Source organism: Xenopus tropicalis, chromosome 5 (genome assembly GCF_000004195.4).
Source record: "Xenopus tropicalis strain Nigerian chromosome 5, UCB_Xtro_10.0, whole genome shotgun sequence".
Lineage (NCBI taxonomy): Eukaryota > Metazoa > Chordata > Amphibia > Anura > Pipidae > Xenopus > Xenopus tropicalis.
The window spans coordinates 45,603,097-45,622,335 of NC_030681.2; the positions used below are offsets into that span (position 1 = coordinate 45,603,097).

The following is a 19,239-nucleotide window of genomic DNA, read 5'->3' on the forward strand; positions in this document are numbered from 1 at the left end:
CCTAAGGAAATATTTGTCAGCTGATGGGTATAATGCTTCATAAACAAACAGATATTTGTATTAGTAGTGAAATTCTCAAAAGCATTTAAGTAAGTGGAGAATGGACTAAAATAAATATGTTAATACATAATATTTCTATATTTTATAATGGTTCTCATTTTACATAGAGTACTAAAAGCACAGAAATGCTGTTACCTAAAGACCTGTGAGTTATAAGAGATGGCCATAAGTGACTGCTGCATTGAACATATCCTCACATTTAGAGATACTATCTTCTGGAGCATTGCTGTCCAACTTCTGCGGTGCCGAGGGCCGGAATTTCTCTAGCATACATGGTGGAGGGCCATTAATGGAAGCCAGTTTTGGCCACTCCCCCATTTTAAACCACACCCACTTCAAACCACACCCATCACCTATCACACCTATCACAATGATCGCTGCAGGGATATCAACCATCATTCATATGTTAAAGAATTATATTATGTCATATTAAGACACACCCTTAAATCCATATGCCTCCTCCTCCCCTGTGGATAGCACAGCAACCCCCAGCATATAATTACACACCTTAGGGACCATTTAATGGCTATTTCCAACTGCTAACAAACTCCCAGAACAAACCCCTGCCAGGTTCACCTCCCACAGGCAGCATAGGGTAGGCAGAGTATGGCACACCCAGGCAGCACTCTGCCTGTCCTATGCTGCCTGTGTGTGCCATACTCTGCCTGTCCTATGCTGCCTGTGGGTGCCATACCCTCCCTGCCCTATGCTGCCTATGTGCCATACTCTGCCTACCCTATGCTGCCTATACACAGGCAGCATAGGCCAGGCAGTACATACAATGTCTGAGGTGTGAACAGGGGAACAATGTGGGTGATTACAGCCTGAGCCTGAGGTGTGAACACTGCAGGGGGTGAACAATGCAGAGATTAAAAGGTGTGAACAACACAGGGGATTACATTTTTAAACAATACAGAGGGATTGTCTATGAAGATTTTCATTCATCCAGGTCATGGTACCCCGGCAGTTTCAGAACTCTTCACACATCCATTCATGCAACTCCAAAAAGTAACACCTGTTTGAAGACTTGCATGATACTTTGGTAATCCTTTCAAAGTAACTCCACAGCATTCACACCTCTGTGAGTTTCAGATGTCACCTTTCTGAAGAGTTACATAGTGCCATTGTGATTGGATTAGTGGAAGAGTATATATGCTGAGGACTTCCCATACCAGTCAGTTGAACTGAAGAAGCTGCTCGGATGAGTAGTGAAACGTCTTCAATGATTACTAAACAAGTCCAGTTGCTTTAAATTTATTTATACTAGAAATACAGAGGGATTACAGCCTGAATCTGAGGTGAGAACCATGCAGGGGGCCAGTTAATCTCAGTACTGATACCATTTAAAGCTTACACAAAATTAAGCCATCAAAGCAGCCAGACAGGTGGGGGCCACACAGAGGGGGGTCGAGGGCCGCATGTGGCCCGTGGGCCGCCAGTTGGACAGCACTGTTCTGGAGAATTACTGAGCTCCCTTTGTGTATTGCCAGCTAAGGCCAGTCCTGCCCTATGAAGTATTCCAGTGCTTCTGCTCTTTTTATATTAAGCTTTCACTGCAGTATCAGCAATAATGTAAGTAGGACCTGCAAAGTGGATTGTTCCTGTCCTGCTCCGAGCACCTCTACACTTATGCCTTATCTGTCTGTCTGCCTCCCTAGCAGCCACTGGGTCTGCTGTATTTATTTCTTCTGAGAAGATTGAAGTGTAAGTTTGTCAGCTAAGACAGCTTGATGTGACTGCACACTTTCAGGACAAATTAAACTGCATATCAGAGAATTAAGTTTCACAGTTTAATGGCTTTATTAGAATAAAGTCCATTGTACCTCAACAGCTCTATACCCTCAGGAATGGAGCAAGGAACAGGAATTAATTATGGCATACAGAGAAATACTTTTCAATATTTTCAGTTCTGTGGCACCCGGCTCTTTTCTCTCATTTTTGCGCTGTAGATTGGGCTGATAATGTCACATTTCAGTTTTCAAATCACCAACTCAGTAGGCTTAAAAAGCATCACATCCTAATATAATAACCCCCCTACTTCGAATATGTATGCACCAGGCAAGCATGTAAATGACATGACAAATGACATTACCCTGTGGGTGCCTCAGATAACTGCACAACAAAATCATTTCTGGAATGCTCATCTCTCCAAAATGGCACTCCCAGGAGAGAGACTGACAGGTTCCTTCTGCTGCGTGGGAACCTAATAAAAACAGCTTTGCTAATGGCAAAGATGATTATTTTGTATCTGAAAGGCTTAACTGTTTATAAAAATTTGCCCTTTTTAGACTTGTCTTTCCCCCAGTTATTAAAAGCTTTGGCGTAAATATAATGCGCCTTGGGTGGTGTTCATCAAATTTTGTGTCAGAGCTGGATAAGCCAGGGGCTTTGATGCAGGAATGTGTGGCTTAATGTAGTTAGGATTTAAGATTACATTATGGGTTCTGACTTTGTGATTTACCTAAATCCTGTAATTCTATATTTTCTGTCATGTTGGTCATGGGATAGGTATGCATGCTTATCTCTTTAATTTCCTGATGTTTATCTTAGCTTGGCATTTCATCCTGCTGTAATGACAAATACCTACTTTTGAGTTGGGAAACAGTGTTGTAGACTTTATTCTACATCAAAGAAAACTCTTTTTTTGACCCATAAGATGCAACTGAATTTTCGAATACAATGTTTGAAGATTACATTTTGGGGACCACAGTTGGCAGCTTTGCTGAACGTAGTAGAAGTTGAGGAAGTTTCCCACTTAACAAAAATGACGATTTCAAGTTATAATATCTAGTTGATGCTAAGGAAAAAGTGTGGTAGCTGCCTGCTTGGTCCTGCAAACAACTGGACAGTGGACTGTTTCATCATTGAAGACTAACCTTTTTAAACCTGCTTGATTGATTTTCTGACTGATGTTGGATGAAAAATCAGTAGATGTACAGTCAGATGTACAATCCTTTCCTTTGAAGCCCATGAAGTATCTATCACATGAATAAATGTCAGCACAAATGTTAATAAAAGTCAGGTGTATAAGCCATATAATTGGTTAATTACCATCTTCCGCCAGCTAGCCGATATGAGTCGGCAAGGCACCTGCTTACCGGTTTTCAACCACAAGCATCATGTTCTGGCCCATATCTCACCTTTATATCTGATCAGTTTGCACCTAATGAGCAGCTTGCAAAGGGATAAAGGGACTTTTATGTTACTGTTGATCTGTCCTAGTACAGGTATAGGACCCATTATCCAGAATGCCCGGGACCAAGGGTATTCCGGATAAGGGGTCTTTCCGTAATTTGGATCTTCATACCTTAAGTCTATTAAAAAATCAATAAAACATTAATTAAACTCAATAAGATTATTTTGCATCCAGTAAGGATTACTTATATCTTAGTTTGGATCAAATACAAAGCACTGTTTTATTTTTACAGAGAAAAAGGAAATCAATTTTTAAAATCTGAATTATTTGCTTATAATGGAGTCTATGGGAGACAGGCTTTCCGTAATTCGGAGCTTTCTGGATATCGGGTTTCCGGATAAGGGATCCCATACCTGTACTAGTTTTCTATCTTTTAAAATAAAGCAGCATGTTTCACAGCACTGTCCATATTGCACAAGCCTGCAGGCTGTATAATAAAGACTGACAGCATCAAAGGACTTCAGACCCAGTGGAGGAGCACTTAAGTGGGCCATGTGGTTTCCTCCAGATGTTATTGTTGGTGTTTTCTTTGTACCAAACCAAAACAAATGGGTATATTACTTTGACAGGCTTGTTCTGAAAACTTTTGGCTCTTACAAAGCAGCTTCAGCTAATACAAAATGGTCCCTTTTAAGCAGGGGTTCCCCTAATTTACTCATGGGGTTTCAGACATATCAAGTCTGATTTGTTTAAATGTATGTTGCAAGTTCAGTAAATCAGTAAAGAAAAATGAAATTGGTCAGAGACCAAAGCCAAGTCACAGAGCAGTTTGTGATCCAGTTTCCTGTTACAGAAACAGGTGTCCAAATTTAATATGTCTGGAGAAAATAATTTTACATCCAAGGTGCTCCAAACAGAATGGCATTAAATGAGCATGCTGTGGGCATGGGACAAAGATGAAGTCATTCCTTACAACAAACTCATTCTATTAAAAATTAAATAAAACCCACCATGGCACAGGGCACAAATTGACAAAATATACAGTTCCCTTGCCCATCTCTTGTCCTACCAACCCTTATTGCCATTTATGCACGTTATTAGGTAGACAAATATAAAGAAATCAGAGGAGTTTTTAAAGGTAAATGCAAAAGTAACTTTGAAGCAGCCTCCAAAGTTTTACAGAACATGAATTTGTATTAGTTATAGCTCCAGTGAATGCCCTAGTCTGGCTGTGGAGACCTATTCCCTCCCTTCCTACCTTACCCCGATGTACTTCAGCTGACAAAGATGACACACGGACACAGTTATGTGGGTGGAGTTTGGCCACAGCTTTATTATAGAATACAACATCTATAGTCCTTGCTATGCATTTCAACTTTACCAAACATCTTTACAAACTTTATAGCTGTTTTATTACCGAATTCCGACCACTGTGGGCATGTGGAAGCCATCAAATAACACCAGAAATTAAATGGCCAAGAACTATCACCCGCCATTTTTCTCTCTGCCTCTATATTACCATATTTTTGCCAGCACCCAGGGCATTTGAACTATAATAGGGTGTGCTCCGTTCATTCTTGTGTGTGTGTGTGTGTGTATATGTATATGTATATATATATATATATATATAATATATATATATATATATATATATATATATATATATATATATATATATAGCAAAAAAAGGGAAAGTTGTGCTCAACCACTAAATTTTAAACCATTAGGCGGGGGTGCAATGAGGTTGTGACCACAAAATACATAGAAACAACAAGAGATCCTCTGCACTCACCCATTATCAATATATAGGACATTAAGACATTCGGTGCATTTAAGCTACTAAGAAATGCCCTTCCCTTTAAGCAAAACAGGGATTGTTTGTCCATATATTGCAATATATATATATATATATATATAATTTTTTTTTTTTTTTTTTTTTAACAATCAGAATAAAAAGTATTTGCAATAAAAAATTAATTTTGTAGCTCACAGAAACTTTAATGTCGTAAGGCAAATGCACCTAAACAGGGAGGGGTTAGAAGGAAGTGGTGGAACGCTGCACGGGAGAAGCCAGGAACAGGAGGGGTGAGCGAGGAGGCTGATTTTTCCCGCGGGAAACGTATTTGCATGGAGGAAATTCAGCAGGCAGCTGGCTCCACAGTCCCTCCACGATCTCATGATATATTTCAGCGCTCTGTAGGTTGGGACTTTGTTTAGGTATAACATTTAAAATGGGGCTTTTATCATGGAGAGCAACAATAATATGTCTGTTTAGCAACAGGTTTATATTTCTGGTCAAGTTTTATCCAGTTGGATGTGTTTGAACCCTGTAACACCCTAGCAAATGTTCTATTTATTACCCACAGAGCCTGAGAGTATGCAGAGTCCTGTTCTGCTCGTACAATAAGACTTCTTCCTCGTAATTTAGTAAGGTTTATTCTCCCTTCTCCACCCAGAGAAATAAGGTTATATAATAAAAAGTGTAAGTTGTATGTCATAAATATAGCGAGCAGTAGAGAAGTGTTTTCCAATTACAGTTGAAGATTTCAATTTTAGCTTTTCTGCTTTATGGGATCTCTTTTTGAGCAAGCACTTCTGATTGTGGCAGTTATTCTAGCACTTTGTCTAGCTAGGTAACTCTTCAAAATCAGTCTACATGATGGAAAGAATATCAGTTTGCCATAAATTGTGAGCACCACATTCTGTATTGGGATAAGCTGTATATAGTTGATTTGTGAAGCCCCAAAAAATCATTTTTGATTGCAAAATACACTGTTTAAAGTCTGCGGTGTCATTTGTATCAGTGTTATTGACTTTAATAAGTAATGCAGATGATTCATAGTCACTCTTGATAAATAATAAAGGGTGCATTTGCTAAGCATATCCCCCCCCCCCCCCCAAGCACGCATATCTTATATTTAACTTCGCTGTGATCGGGGAATGGCAGTCAGTGGGGGAGCACCAACCAGCTTTGGATCAGATCTGGGTCCAACCCTGTTAACCCTGGTATGGAAACTTAATTATTTAAATCTTAGAATGATACAGGTTGACATCCCATATATAATTTACTTTTCTTTTAATGTGTCTGTATATTTAAAAGGAAAAGATTCCCTATATAAAATCTGATTTACATTCACTTTTTGAACAGTAGGAGCTGCCATATCAGTTGCTTTGACATGTCTCAACTCTAAAGTCTAATAGCGTGTGCTTTGAGCAATCTGCAATGAAAAAAGATACTTCTTTCTTGCTTTTACGAAGCAATAACTGTTCAAGGCATCCTTGAAAGGGACATTAAGCATTACATTACATTAACATTTATTTATAAAGCGCCAACATATTCCGCAGCGCTGTACAATAAGTGGGTTACATACATTGGACATACAGAGTAACATATAAAGCAATCTATAACCGATACAAGAGGTGAAGAGGGCCCTGCCCAAAAGAGCTTACAATCTACAAGATCTCACATAATATAGCATTAATAATTTACATTCTTATGGCTATGAAGATTCTCATTCATCCAGGTCATGATGTACAGTATCTAGTAGAATTAAGTCTAAAACAACTGGACTTTCTGAACTGGACTTTTTTTTTTTTTCAAGAAAAACTCTGAAAAGTGCAGTTGTTTTAGACTTAATTCTACTAGATACTGTACATTCTTATGGGTTTGTAAATATGCATGGCACCATGCTGTGTAATTACACTGTCATTTTATATTCCAGCAAATGACCTGTAGAGCTTATAATGTAAGTGGGTAAAAGGCACAAATAGGAGGTTGAGATGTGCTGCTATTGTCCAGTATTGTCACTTATGGACCACTGCCACAGTCACTGGGGCAGTGGTCTATAAGCGACAAGTAAGTGACAGTATTAGACCATCTATCTATGCTAGTATTACTTTCAGAATTCCTGGGAAAGAATTCCTTATAGAGGATTTCAGGAATGGAATTCCAGTGCTTGTTTATGAAATGACTTACAGTATAAGGAGGCGCTAATGCTTTCCCAGTGCAGGCATGCAGTGCAGGGCATGTATACTTGCACCATGACAAGCATGAAATGTCAGGTAAAAAGAGAAATTCAGTAGTGATCTGGAGGATAATTTCAAATACAAATACAGCAGAATGTATTGGTGCCTATGGTGCATCACTCAATTCAGTGAAGAGAGAATGTGGTTGAGCTTATACCTAAATTAGACATGTAACTCATTTTTATTGTCACTTACAACTTTTCTTGTTTTTCTCTTAAGGATATACAAGCTGAGATAGATGCCCATAATGATATCTTTAAAAGCATTGATGGGAACCGGCAGAAGATGGTGAAAGCACTGGGAACCTCAGAAGAAGCAGCTCTCCTTCAGCAAAGACTAGATGATATGAACCACCGGTGGAACGATTTAAAGGCCAAGTCATCCAACATCAGGTAGAGCATACTTTTCTGGATTTCTTAATATAAAATGATATCTGGGGAAATATTTTAAATCTGCTAGATTTAAAATTAAAGATTGCATATGTTATAGGGCATCTAACATTTCTAACATATTTTGAAAATAGGCTGCCTTTGTTATTTTTGCTTCTTTACTATAGTGTTCATTGACTCTTCCCTCATCCCTCAGACCCACTCTCCTCTTGTACATGTTACTCCCCTTATATTGCATTATTTGTGTTCTCTATTCCCTTGTTGTCTTTCTCATCATCTCTTCTTTGCCTGCGTAATAATTTCCCCATTGCCTGCTTCTGCATAATATATACTTGTATTTTCTCTACTTGTCTTTTTCTCTACTCGTTATTCTCTGCTCAGTCTTCATTTCTTCCTTTTTTCCTTGCCATTATCTTCCCTGCCATTCATTAGTCTCTTGTGTGGGAACTAGGAATTTAATCTAGGAATCCCTGAATCAATCACTTAACCATTAAACCATTTATTTTTTTGTTAAGACAATAGTTCAGTTCACTCTCACTCAGGTCTGTTCGATCACAAGACAGCAGCTAATTACCTTTTCTGGGGCATTTGGATGAAAAGCGATTTGTCCACAGTCACTCCATCTGAACACTGGGTACCCCATAGTGTGAGAGATCATTTTCAAACTAGAAAGGGAAATTTGAGAACAAACTTCATGTTGGTTTGAAAAACATGAAGTCACTGAATGAAATCTGATCTGTTGTTGGCTCGGCCCACTTTCTCTAACCTTGGACCACAGTTATATAGTAAAAACCACTGTGCAAAGTTTGGGGACCCTGGTTTTAATAGTGTCTGAATGGCAGCAATTTAAATTTCCCCACTGAAAGTCAATGAGTGACATCTGACCTGGAACTGCAGTTACCCAGTGACTAACTCTGCAAAGTTTAGGGACCCTAGGATTAATAGTTAAAGAACAGCAGCACTTCACTTAACCATTGAAAGTAAATAGGTGAAATGTGATTGACTGTTGGTGGCACCTCCCACTTTTTCTAACTTTAAACCGCAAATACCTTGTGACTAACTTTGGAAAGTTTAACGACCCTTGAATTAATTCTTAAATAATGGCAGCAGTAAATATAAACTTTTTCTAACCCTGAATAAGTGGTCAGCCAGTTACTAACTTTGCAAAGTTTGGGAACCCTGACATAAATAGTGTGAGAATGGCAGCATTTTAAATTTAAACAAAAAAAATTCAATAGGTGAAGTCTGATTGGCTGTTGGGGCTCCAACCATTTTTCAAAACCTAAAAATGTAGTCCCCTAGTGACCCTGGTGTTAATACTGTAAGAATAAAGGCAGGTTGAATTTCCCCATTGAAAATCAATAGCTAAAATCTGATTGGCTGTTGGTGGCTCCGTCCACTAACCTTGAATCACAGTTACCTGGTGACTAGCTCTGCAAAGTTTGGAGAGCCCAGTGTTATTACTGTGAGAATGGCAGCAGATAAAAAACTGATTTGCCCACTTTTGGGCATCCAACAATCATCAAGTTTGGGGAGTGTAGCCTCAAAGCTGTAAGATTGGCAGCAGTTTCAATTTCCTCATTAAAGTCAATTGGTAAATTTGCTCCCCTATAGGACGAAGAAGTGTGGGGAGTTAGGGTGTTGTACCCCTAAAACTGTAGGAGGAGTAGCGTTTAGAAAATGGGGGGCGCTAAGAATAAGAAGAAAAAGAAAAAAAGCAGAAGAATAAGCTGAAGTGGAAGAACTGTCTGTGGGGTTTTTCAGCCCAACATAGTAAAGCAAGCAGATACAGCAGGTAGGGTACTGGCACAGTGATAAACTACATATTTTGCAAATGTAAGATGAACAGGGGAGCAGCCCTACACAAAGTCGTCCAAATAAGGTTTGGCAGGGTTTGTTGATTGGTTAGTTTTCATACTGAAATTACAATTCAACTTTAGGCATCAACATTCAGCAGCAGTGTGCAATTTGAAAGGAATGGCAAAAAATCCTTATTTATAGGCAGTTCTGTAATGATACACTCTGTAACTTCCTTTATTTTACATCTGTTCTGTAGGAAAATGCATATGGTTTATTTTCCCTTGAGTCTGAGTGTCAGGCATGCTTTTCAAGTTTTCACTCACTAAGTGCCATGTTCCAAGATAATAAAACATTTGCACTATTGTCATAACATTGGAAGGAAGCGTATTTCATAGAAATGACAGTTCTGCATATTGAGCTGGCAGCTCAGAATGGCACAGAGTGGAACAAAAAACAATATCATGTTCATGGTAGTTTTTATTCTAATTATGATCCTTTATTTATATAGCACCAGTGTATTCCATAGTGCTTTACAGAGATTTTACACCACTGACATCAGTCCTTGCCCCAGTGGATCTTACAGCCTCAGGTCCCTATTGCTTACATACAGATACTATATTGTTGTAGTACAAAAATGTACTCGATGTGTACAAGCACAGGGAGAACTTACTAATTCCTTGTCTTTCTGTTTCTGGAATATCTATCATGAAAAAAAACTGTGTTTATTTTTTATGTGTGAATTTTGAACTATTTAGCATTTTGTTTAGTGCCTCTGCAGTTAGAAACATTAGCAACTAACTAGTTGCTAGAGTCCAAGCTACCCTAGCAACCAGGTTTGAATGAAAGACATGAAGATGAATAGGAGAAGGCCTGAACAGAAAGCTAAGTAAAACAAAATAACAATACAGTAAAATTGTAACATCACAAATAAATAGTTGGTTGTCTGTAGGTGGTCAGTGACCCTCATTTGATGTTGTACAATAACAGGAAAAAGTTCATGTCCCCTTCATTATTTCCTGAATTATTGTCATAGGAGCTCCTCTTCTTGAATTCTGTTAGGAGTGTCAGTGACACGCACATGCTCAGTGTGCTGTGGGCAGTTGTTGAAAAGCTTAGATTAGGGGTTGCAAATCATCAAGCAGAAAATCGGGTTCACCTTTTATAGAAAGGAGATTGAAAGGGTTAATCACTTAGGGGTACCAAATGTTAGGCACTGTTTGTATAAAGATCTGAAACCATTTAGTATAGCAAATAGGCCATAACAGAGGAAATCAGAAGAGGACAATTTGCCTTGCACATTATTGTATATCAGTGCCTACTTATTCTTCTATGTGATTGTCCCTGTATTTAAGATTTAATGAAGGCAAGGGCCATCTTAACCACTGTTATTTGCTTTCCTGCAGAACACACTTAGAAGTGAGTGCAGACAAATGGAATTACTTGCTGAAATCCCTGGAAGAACTCATCAGCTGGTTAGATGTTAGAAATGAAGAACTTAAAAAGCAAATGCCTGTGGGAGGAGATGTCCCTACAGTACAACAACAGTTTGAATACTGTAAGGTAAGCCACTTTCTTCATGAGAGTACAACAAGCTGCTTTCAGTGGAAGGAGTAGCATACAGGGATTTATTATGCTTTGTAAGCCGCCACTAAGCCCAACACTTCATTCACAAAGTGCAATAAGCATATTGTTGCTAGACACTAGCCAATTTGGCCACAACCACTCATCATACTCTGCTCCTAGTGCCTGCAATTGGAATTGGTTTTTAATTGGATTCTTCATCTTTTGTTGTTAAAGATATATGGTTTGAAGTATCACTAAGTGCTTTATGATTGTTATATTGGTTCTGGAAATGGCTGTAAATAGCATTTATTGTATTGTACTGGGCATGCTCTACAATAATCTCAAAAAAAAATGACATTATTCATTTTAACTCAAATAAAATAAGATGAGTTTGATGCTGATAGCTGGATTTTTTCCATTGTACTTGAGAACTTCATTACTCAAAGGCTAATGGAAAACCTGGCAAACCCACCACCATTGTTTTCCCTCAGTGCCTGGTCTGAACTGTCGCTACTCCTTGCTGGTCACTTAGTTTGCATCTGCTTTTTACTAAGGAGCGGATATAAGCTACAAATTGCACTGTGTTGAAATCTACTCAATATGTGCCCTGACATCAGATTTAAGCAAAGTAAGTAGCATGAGACAGATAGTATTTATCAGGCATTGGCATTTCTCTATTGATGGATTTGATGCATATGCTCTTAGCCTAGCAGGGCATGACTTCAGCTATAGATCAAAGAACCATAGAATCTACATTGCCGACACTGCGGTCTTTTAATGCATGTGCTGTAAATTCTGCAGAGTTAAAGAACTAGGAAAGGTACTGATAGATGCCTATTTGCTAGGCACTCCCACAGCGATGTTATTCACCTTCATCCCTTGCTCCACTTCTTTAAAAATCCTCAGTGGCCCTGGGTAGTGTCTGTCAGGTTGAGCATCTAGCAATGCACAAGGTCAGACTTGGCAAATGCGCAGACCTGAACTATTTGTTGCGATTAAAGCCACGAAGGGGGTTCCTAACAAATTAGCACTCCCCAGTAATACTCACCTCCCTTGTCCTTGTTTTATTTATAACAAGTTTATTGAATCAGAAGTTAATGATCTGTATAATATAACATTCAAGGATATCAAAGGGATAACACACAGTAGAAAATGGGAATATATTGAAACTTTATTAAAACTTTATTTGCTTGAATAGCTACATTTGGCACGTTTGAGATAATCAGGCTTGCCTAAAACTCTTCTCTCTCTAGATTATATGTAATGTACTGAAACTCAAATGATCCTTAGACAACTTGCAGGAGTTGTATTATACTACAGCCTGGGGCCATGAATTTAACAACATTTACATATATATTCTTCAAACGTTTGTCAGAAAAGCTTGGACGGCGTGAAGTCTTGTTTATGATTTTTTTTGCTTTGATAGTGTGTCAGATAAATAGCCATCAATTGAATTCTTACCCTTCTACTAAATGAGGGAATCCACTTGAATAAGCAGTGTACCTTTGAAGTTAGACAAGCAAATGTATTTCTAGGAACTTAACTAAATTTTCTTTAAACCGGTGCTCGTTTTATCTTGGGAGCGTCAAATCCCATTATGTAGAACACCGTTCCTTAATGAAAGGCTGCAAATTAAGGGAAAGTACTGGGAAAAAAAGAATAAGAAGAAAATCTATACATAAATTGATATTGTGGCTTTATTAATTTAATTAGCTGAGGAGTTCTATGCAATGAATCTTGCTTCTTCAGGCGATAATTAAACCACAGGGGACTTTGGTGTAGGTTAAATAATCTTTTTAAAGCATCTGTTCCCTCCAAGGTTTGTTTGCATTTCTGCTTACTCATGTACTATATAATCTTAGATGCATACTTTTCTATTTACTTTTAGCATAGATAGCAAGTGTATGTAAATTCTATTCAACTATCCCCTATATGTAGTAAAAGGCACTAAAGGTGGCCACACACGTGGCAATTTCGGTTGCACAAAAGATTGTTAAATCCGCCACTAACCTTCAGGGCTGAAACGGCAGATAAGGAGGTAGAAACAATAGGATTTCTACCTCCTTCTGCCGATTCAGCCCTGACGGCAGATTTTGCTCAGGCGCCTTCTATGGCGCCCAATCAAAATCTTTTAACCTGGCCGATCGGTGAGTCGACCGATATCAGCAGCCTCCTGCGATATCGGTTGACTCGCCAACTTGCCATACACGCACAGAATATCGTACGAAACGAGCTGTCGTACAATATTATCGGTGCGTGTATGGCCAGCTTTAGTTTGCTCAGGAGCAGTAACCCGTACCGACCAATAAGATGCTTTCTTCAAACAAGTGACTAGGAAGTTCTACCTGCTGATTGGTTTTTATGGTTACTGCTCATGTGCAAACTTAGTGCCTTTTATTACATAACTCCATGTAGGAATGTTGGAATTTTGGACCATGTATTAATCCCACTTTTAGGTTTAAGAAGATTATTTTCATAAATATGTTTCCAGCACATGCTGAAAAGGGTGACTGTCAGTACATGTGGTTCCCCCATTGAGGGTTTGGACTGACTGCACTACTTAAAACATGGCAGTATGTACAACATTTAGATCATATCGTTATTAAATCACTTTTTAAATGTTAAATTTTCTTCTACTAGTAGACGTTTACAAATGGCAATAATGCAGCAATGAAAATCTTCCTTTACCAGTCACGTTTAGCCTGCGGCTTAATGTTTCATTGATTGCTTTGAGCTTAGGCTGAATAAAGCTCTGCTAGAACGGCTGTAACACTATAGGCAGTGAGCACAGCTAAATAACACTGCTGTATTACAGTATTAAAGTGGCCATACGTGGCTCAATAAAAGCTGCCAACCTGGTTCCAGCTGATGGGCCTGCTGACTGGTATCTGGCTGAAAATCAGACAGACAGGAATCGGACAGGTTTGATTTTTAGGTCGGATTGAGGACCTGCATCTGCACGTTGATGTGGATCTCCTCCCAAAACCCTGCAAAGCTCCAATTATAATACAATTGTTGGCCAAAGGGTCAAACTATCAGATCATTCTGATATAGCTGAAATATCTGCTTGTTGAGCGGCCTCAGGCAAGCGGATCTTCACATGTATAGCCAGCCTTAGCGAATTTGCGTGTTTCTATAAGCTGAAATAATACATACAGTTCGTAGGTTAGCTAGCCACTGGCTTTTGTTGAGATGTTGGTTATTGTAGTTCCAGCTTCCAAGCAGCTGGGCATCAACATTTTAAATATCATTGTTGCACTAGATGAGCATTATTGTGCTCATACAGAATTAGTTTACATTAAGGATGAGTAAAATAGTTAGTAGTATAGCTGTCATTTTACATGACTTTAAACCATTATAGTTCACTTTGCTGGCTTGTTAGTTCCTTTACCCACTTGTATTTATAAAAGAGTATTTCAATGTAACCAAGTGGAAAGGAGTAAAGATTTTGTAGCAATAAATGTTCAGTTCCTTTTAGTGGATTGGCAATGGGCTATAATCACTGCGTAAAGTAGTGAAAACCATTAAGGGAAATGGTCTTTTATAAAAGATAATTGCTGACTTGGACTTTTGTGTAATTAGTTATTTTTTATGTCAGCAAAAGTACATAGTGCATTATTCCTGTGTGGAGTTGAGATCCTGCTGAGAAAATATCGGAATCAAACATTAGGTAGTGTTAAGCTCTCGAATTACTCAGCTCCATATTGATTTTTCTAATCAAATATAAGTCTCATGAGGCTGTAGTAGATGGCTGTACATTAGATGGCGGTGAATGTGCGGTAAGATATGTTATTAGTAACAGCTGCGGATATGGTATAGTTTGTTACTAAAAAATAAATTATATTAAATACATATGTGACCACTGACTTTTTATCCTGCTCCAGCAACTATAACAGGGTTTGAACTTCACCACATGTTTCTCTAGGGAGAACACGTATGCAAGGAGGAGGTACACCTTACTTGATAAGAGTGGAGTGATGCACGAGAATGGGTTTTAAAACCAGCTGTAGTTGGGGAACAGGGAAGAGAGAAGGCAACGCACAGATGCAGCCAAGTTCCTTTGCAATGTTGTTGCATTACATATTTTCCAGTTAACACACACATGGTCTATGGTGTTTTCTTCTGTGTTTTGCTGGCAAGTCTTTGCACTCTAGCACCATCTAGAGGAAGGATTCAACAATCAAAAAATGGTGTCTGGACATGGTGAGACAAAGTTTGAAAACTTGCTGGCTGCATCTGTATATATGTCGGTGGGGGAGGGAAGGAAATCCAGAATTGGAGCATTTGCCTGGGAGACTTCTACTTAACATCCCATAACAGTGGTGCTATACACCCTATATATATATATATATATATCACTTCCTTGCTGTACATTTGCATAGCTCCAAATCCATTTGAATGCCATTCAAGTAGTGTTATGCCTGATGTAAGATATAGGCAGTTTACAGCATATCAAAAATGTTACTTTTGTCTCATAGCATAAAGTAATGTAACTGTGACAGTGGGCATTTTTGGTCAAGATGACAAGTGTCTCCATGATAAAGGACAAAGCAAAAAAAATACAATTAAAAAGCTAAAAGCTTTGCAGAACTGCACTTTTGCCTGATAACATTAATACATGTCTGGTTCAAATGTTTTAGAGCCTCTGTTGAATTTATGGCGTGTAGAGTGATTTAACAAGAAGAAACCCTGATGTGAGTTTAGCTCATTTAGGTCTAGTCAATATCGAAAACCTTTTATGAACGATCACATTTATTATGTCATTCAGTATCTTATCATAGATGCCAAGTGACATTCTGCATGCATAATTCATATTAGAATTATTTCCTGAACTGAACTCTGTTCTTCAAATTTAATTGATTTTTAAGATTGTTGGATAACTGTCAGCGTACATTTAAGCCATTTAATTGTTCTGTTCTATTAGGCCCATAGTTTTAGCAGTTTGTTCTTTTGACAGAAATCTTAACCCTGAAATTTACAATGAAAGAGATAGGAGCGGTTGGAGCAAGGATTGTATTAATGAGCTGATTCCCAATCTGACTAGAAAATCAAACCTGCCCAATCACACCTGACTGATTTTGGGACAGATATCAATTGGGGAGGGCCGTCGGGGGTCCCCATACATGGGCAGATAAGCTGCCAAATTGGTCTAAAGCACTCAAATCAGCAGCTTAAATCTGCTTGTGTATGGCCACTTTTACTTTTCCAAACCCTGCTACTAAAGGATAATTGATTGAGATACAATTTGGTGAATTGGTCTTCAACATTTGCCTTATTTTTATAACCCTCTCTTATCAGGTCTGTCCATGTTCTCCTGGACTGGAGATGAAAATTTGACTGTTACTCTGAGAGAAAATGGGACTAGATTGATGTTATGTGGAAAGTCTTGTAAAAATAAAGCCTAATTTAAAATAAGGGTCATTGTAATTGTATTCAAAATGTTTTCTAAATTCCTATCAGTGATTTTCGAAAATCTGCTTATTGATAATGACTTAGCCACGTGAATGTGAACACTGACCACACAGGCTGAAAAGGCATTTGATGTTTTGGATATTTAGCCCATTGCCAGAAGCATTTAACTGTGACTTTGCCCCCAATCCCCATGTGTGTTGACATTGGCCACAAATCTGACATCATTGGTGTTCCGGTCTACAGTGCATTTTAACCCCTTTTACCTTGCTGCTTGTGCTGGGACTTGAAATACTGATGAAATATGACAAGAACTTCATTTAGAAAGCCACTCAAGTGCGCCTTCTGTACATAATGAGCTATACAACTGCTTGCATCTGTCTTAGCCAAAATTTACAGCTCTGTTCTATTACAGAAGACATATGTAATCCTTGTCGTTTAGAATTCATAAGGTAATATGTCAACTCCCAGATGGATTTCAAAGCTTACTGTAGGTGAAAGCACATGAATATTGTATATGTTTACTTGCATGTATTTATTGGAGGCAAGATTTATAAGAAGTAGGCATTTTTGCATAATTCAGGAAACTCATAAAGCACTCTATGATATTCTCCATTGTTATCCAGATGAGCTAAAATGCTACGATTAAGTTGATTTTTTTTTTCCCCTTCTGTCCAAATCAATATCTCAAAATCGATATCACTGTTCGATATCACTGATACTGAATACTGCAGCAAATACACTAGAACTGGATCAGGAGATTGATTGTAACTGTTATCTGGGGACTTTATTGTAGGTCTTTACTGTTGAAGGGCCGTGGTGGTTTTGAGCTGGTTCCAATGCCAATGTATTGTTTTCAAGATGTTGTTTGGTGGGGTTGGCAGATCAGTGGATCTGGGCCTGCTTTGGCCACCCGTGTGCTGGGCTAAATTGGGCTGATGATCAGATCATTCAGTGTGGCCTATGGAGACCTGTCGAATGAGGACCACATCAACTTTCTGAAATGCTGGATTTTTTAAACTTGCTTGATATCTGTCAAATGTCAGTCATTTGGGCTCATGGTGGGCCAGATAGATGGGCCAATAAGTTGCTGACTTGCTCTGGAGGTAGGCTTTATTGGCCTGTGAATGGCCTGCTTAAGGGTGGATTCTTATGCACATTAGACCTCTGGTTTGTATAACTGGGGACACTTGTACCCACTTGCATGTCACAATTATTGAAGTCCAGAATATTAAGTTTGCTTGCTACCAATCTAAATATCAGATCGTAGTGATAACATAATTTGAACATCATTTTGACTCCTTTGTTGACATGATATGAATATGCCTTTCATTGCTTAAGTGTTTCCTGAGCTTATGTAGGAGGGTTATCAATAGCTTATAGCATTTCCATAATTAATACTTCATTTATGTTGACTGTTTGATTACCTAGATGAGACGTCTAATGTAGATAGTCTGTTACGTAAAGAGCTGAAGTTTTGACAGCTAATTTGAGAGCATTTTTAGGCACTTGTTATTTCAGTAACATGGAGCCCTTTGATTTGCTTGTTACTTTTCTTCAGTTCTACCTGGCATCATATGTTGGAATTCTTACCTCAAATTAATTATAGGTTTCTACAGAAATTAGTGTAAAGAGAGAAAAGTCTAGAGAAAACCTTTAAAAGCCTTGCATGATTTACAGTCAGCTTAGGCGGATATCTTAGTTGGCTGCCTCGCAGCAATCCCTAAATAGGATGCTCAGTGTATAATTAGTTTATTAATTGTAATGCATACCATAAAATTAATTACATTTAATTAAAATAGCGCAATGTATTTTTAGATTCTGCCAAACTGTGAGGTTTCAAGTTTTGCTTCTAAATAGGAGGCATCCTTTTAATTTTCCTGACCTTGTCATTAATTCAATGCCTGTTACTTGGCCCAATTCCTAATGGGCATCCAACTGATAATCACGTTGGGATAGTTACCTGGAGCGTACATTACTTATAATTAAGGCTGCTGTTTTCTTTTCTGTAATTGTTCCTTAAAACATATTTGCATAAATGATTTTACCCAGGGAAACTTTCTGGGCAATTGCTTGTGTTTGTTTTTGTGTGGGGTGCTATGCTAAGGGGATTCTGTTGCGGGAAATTGTTTTTTTGGGGTTTTTTTTTACAAAAAACATCAGGTAATAACGCTCCTCCAGTAGAATCCTGCATTGAAATCCATTTTTCAAAAGAGCAAACAGATTTTTCTATAACTAATTTTGAAATATGATGTGGGGCTAGCCATATTCTTAGTTTTCCAGGTTCACCCAAGTACAATCACTTTCCCCCATCCACAGTTTTTGCCATTTTGAGTGTGGACCATTGTGCTTTATTACTGTACTACACTGTTACTATAGGCCAGGGATCCCCAACCTTTTATACCCGTGAGCCACATTTAAATGGAAAATGTGTTGGGGAGCAACACAAGAATGGAAAAGTTCCTGGGGTGCCAATAAGAGCTATAATTAGCTACCTAATAGTCCCTATGTGGACAAGCAGCCTACAGAAGGCTCTGTTTGGCATTATACTTGGTTTTTATGCAATCAAAATTTGCCTCCTTACAAGAAATTCAAAAAAATAGCACCTACTTTGAGGCCACTGGGAGCAACATCCTAGAGGTTGATGAGCAACATGTTGCTCACCAGCCACTGGTTGGGGAACAGTGCTATAGGCATTATGTAATAAAAGGCACTAAGTTTGCCCAGGAGCAGTAACCCATAGCAACCTCTCAGTGGGTAGAATTTACTTGTCACCTGTTTAAAAGTATACATCTTACTGGTTGCTATGGGTTACTGCTATTGGACAAACTTAGTGCCTTTTATTACATATGGGGA

General features: G+C 38.5%; 1 protein-coding gene across 10 annotated transcripts in view; it reads left to right on the forward strand.

Moving 5' to 3' along the window:
- utrn (utrophin) overlaps positions 1–19,239 on the forward strand; it is a 372,003-nt gene that overhangs the window by 247,243 nt on the left and 105,521 nt on the right. For all 10 annotated transcript variants that reach the window (XM_012963789.3, XM_004914663.4, XM_031901862.1 and 7 more), the window contains 2 exons: positions 7,442–7,614; positions 10,815–10,971. In XM_012963789.3, the coding sequence (XP_012819243.1) occupies positions 7,442–7,614; positions 10,815–10,971 (330 nt within the window). The remainder of the gene's footprint in view (positions 1–7,441; positions 7,615–10,814; positions 10,972–19,239) is intronic.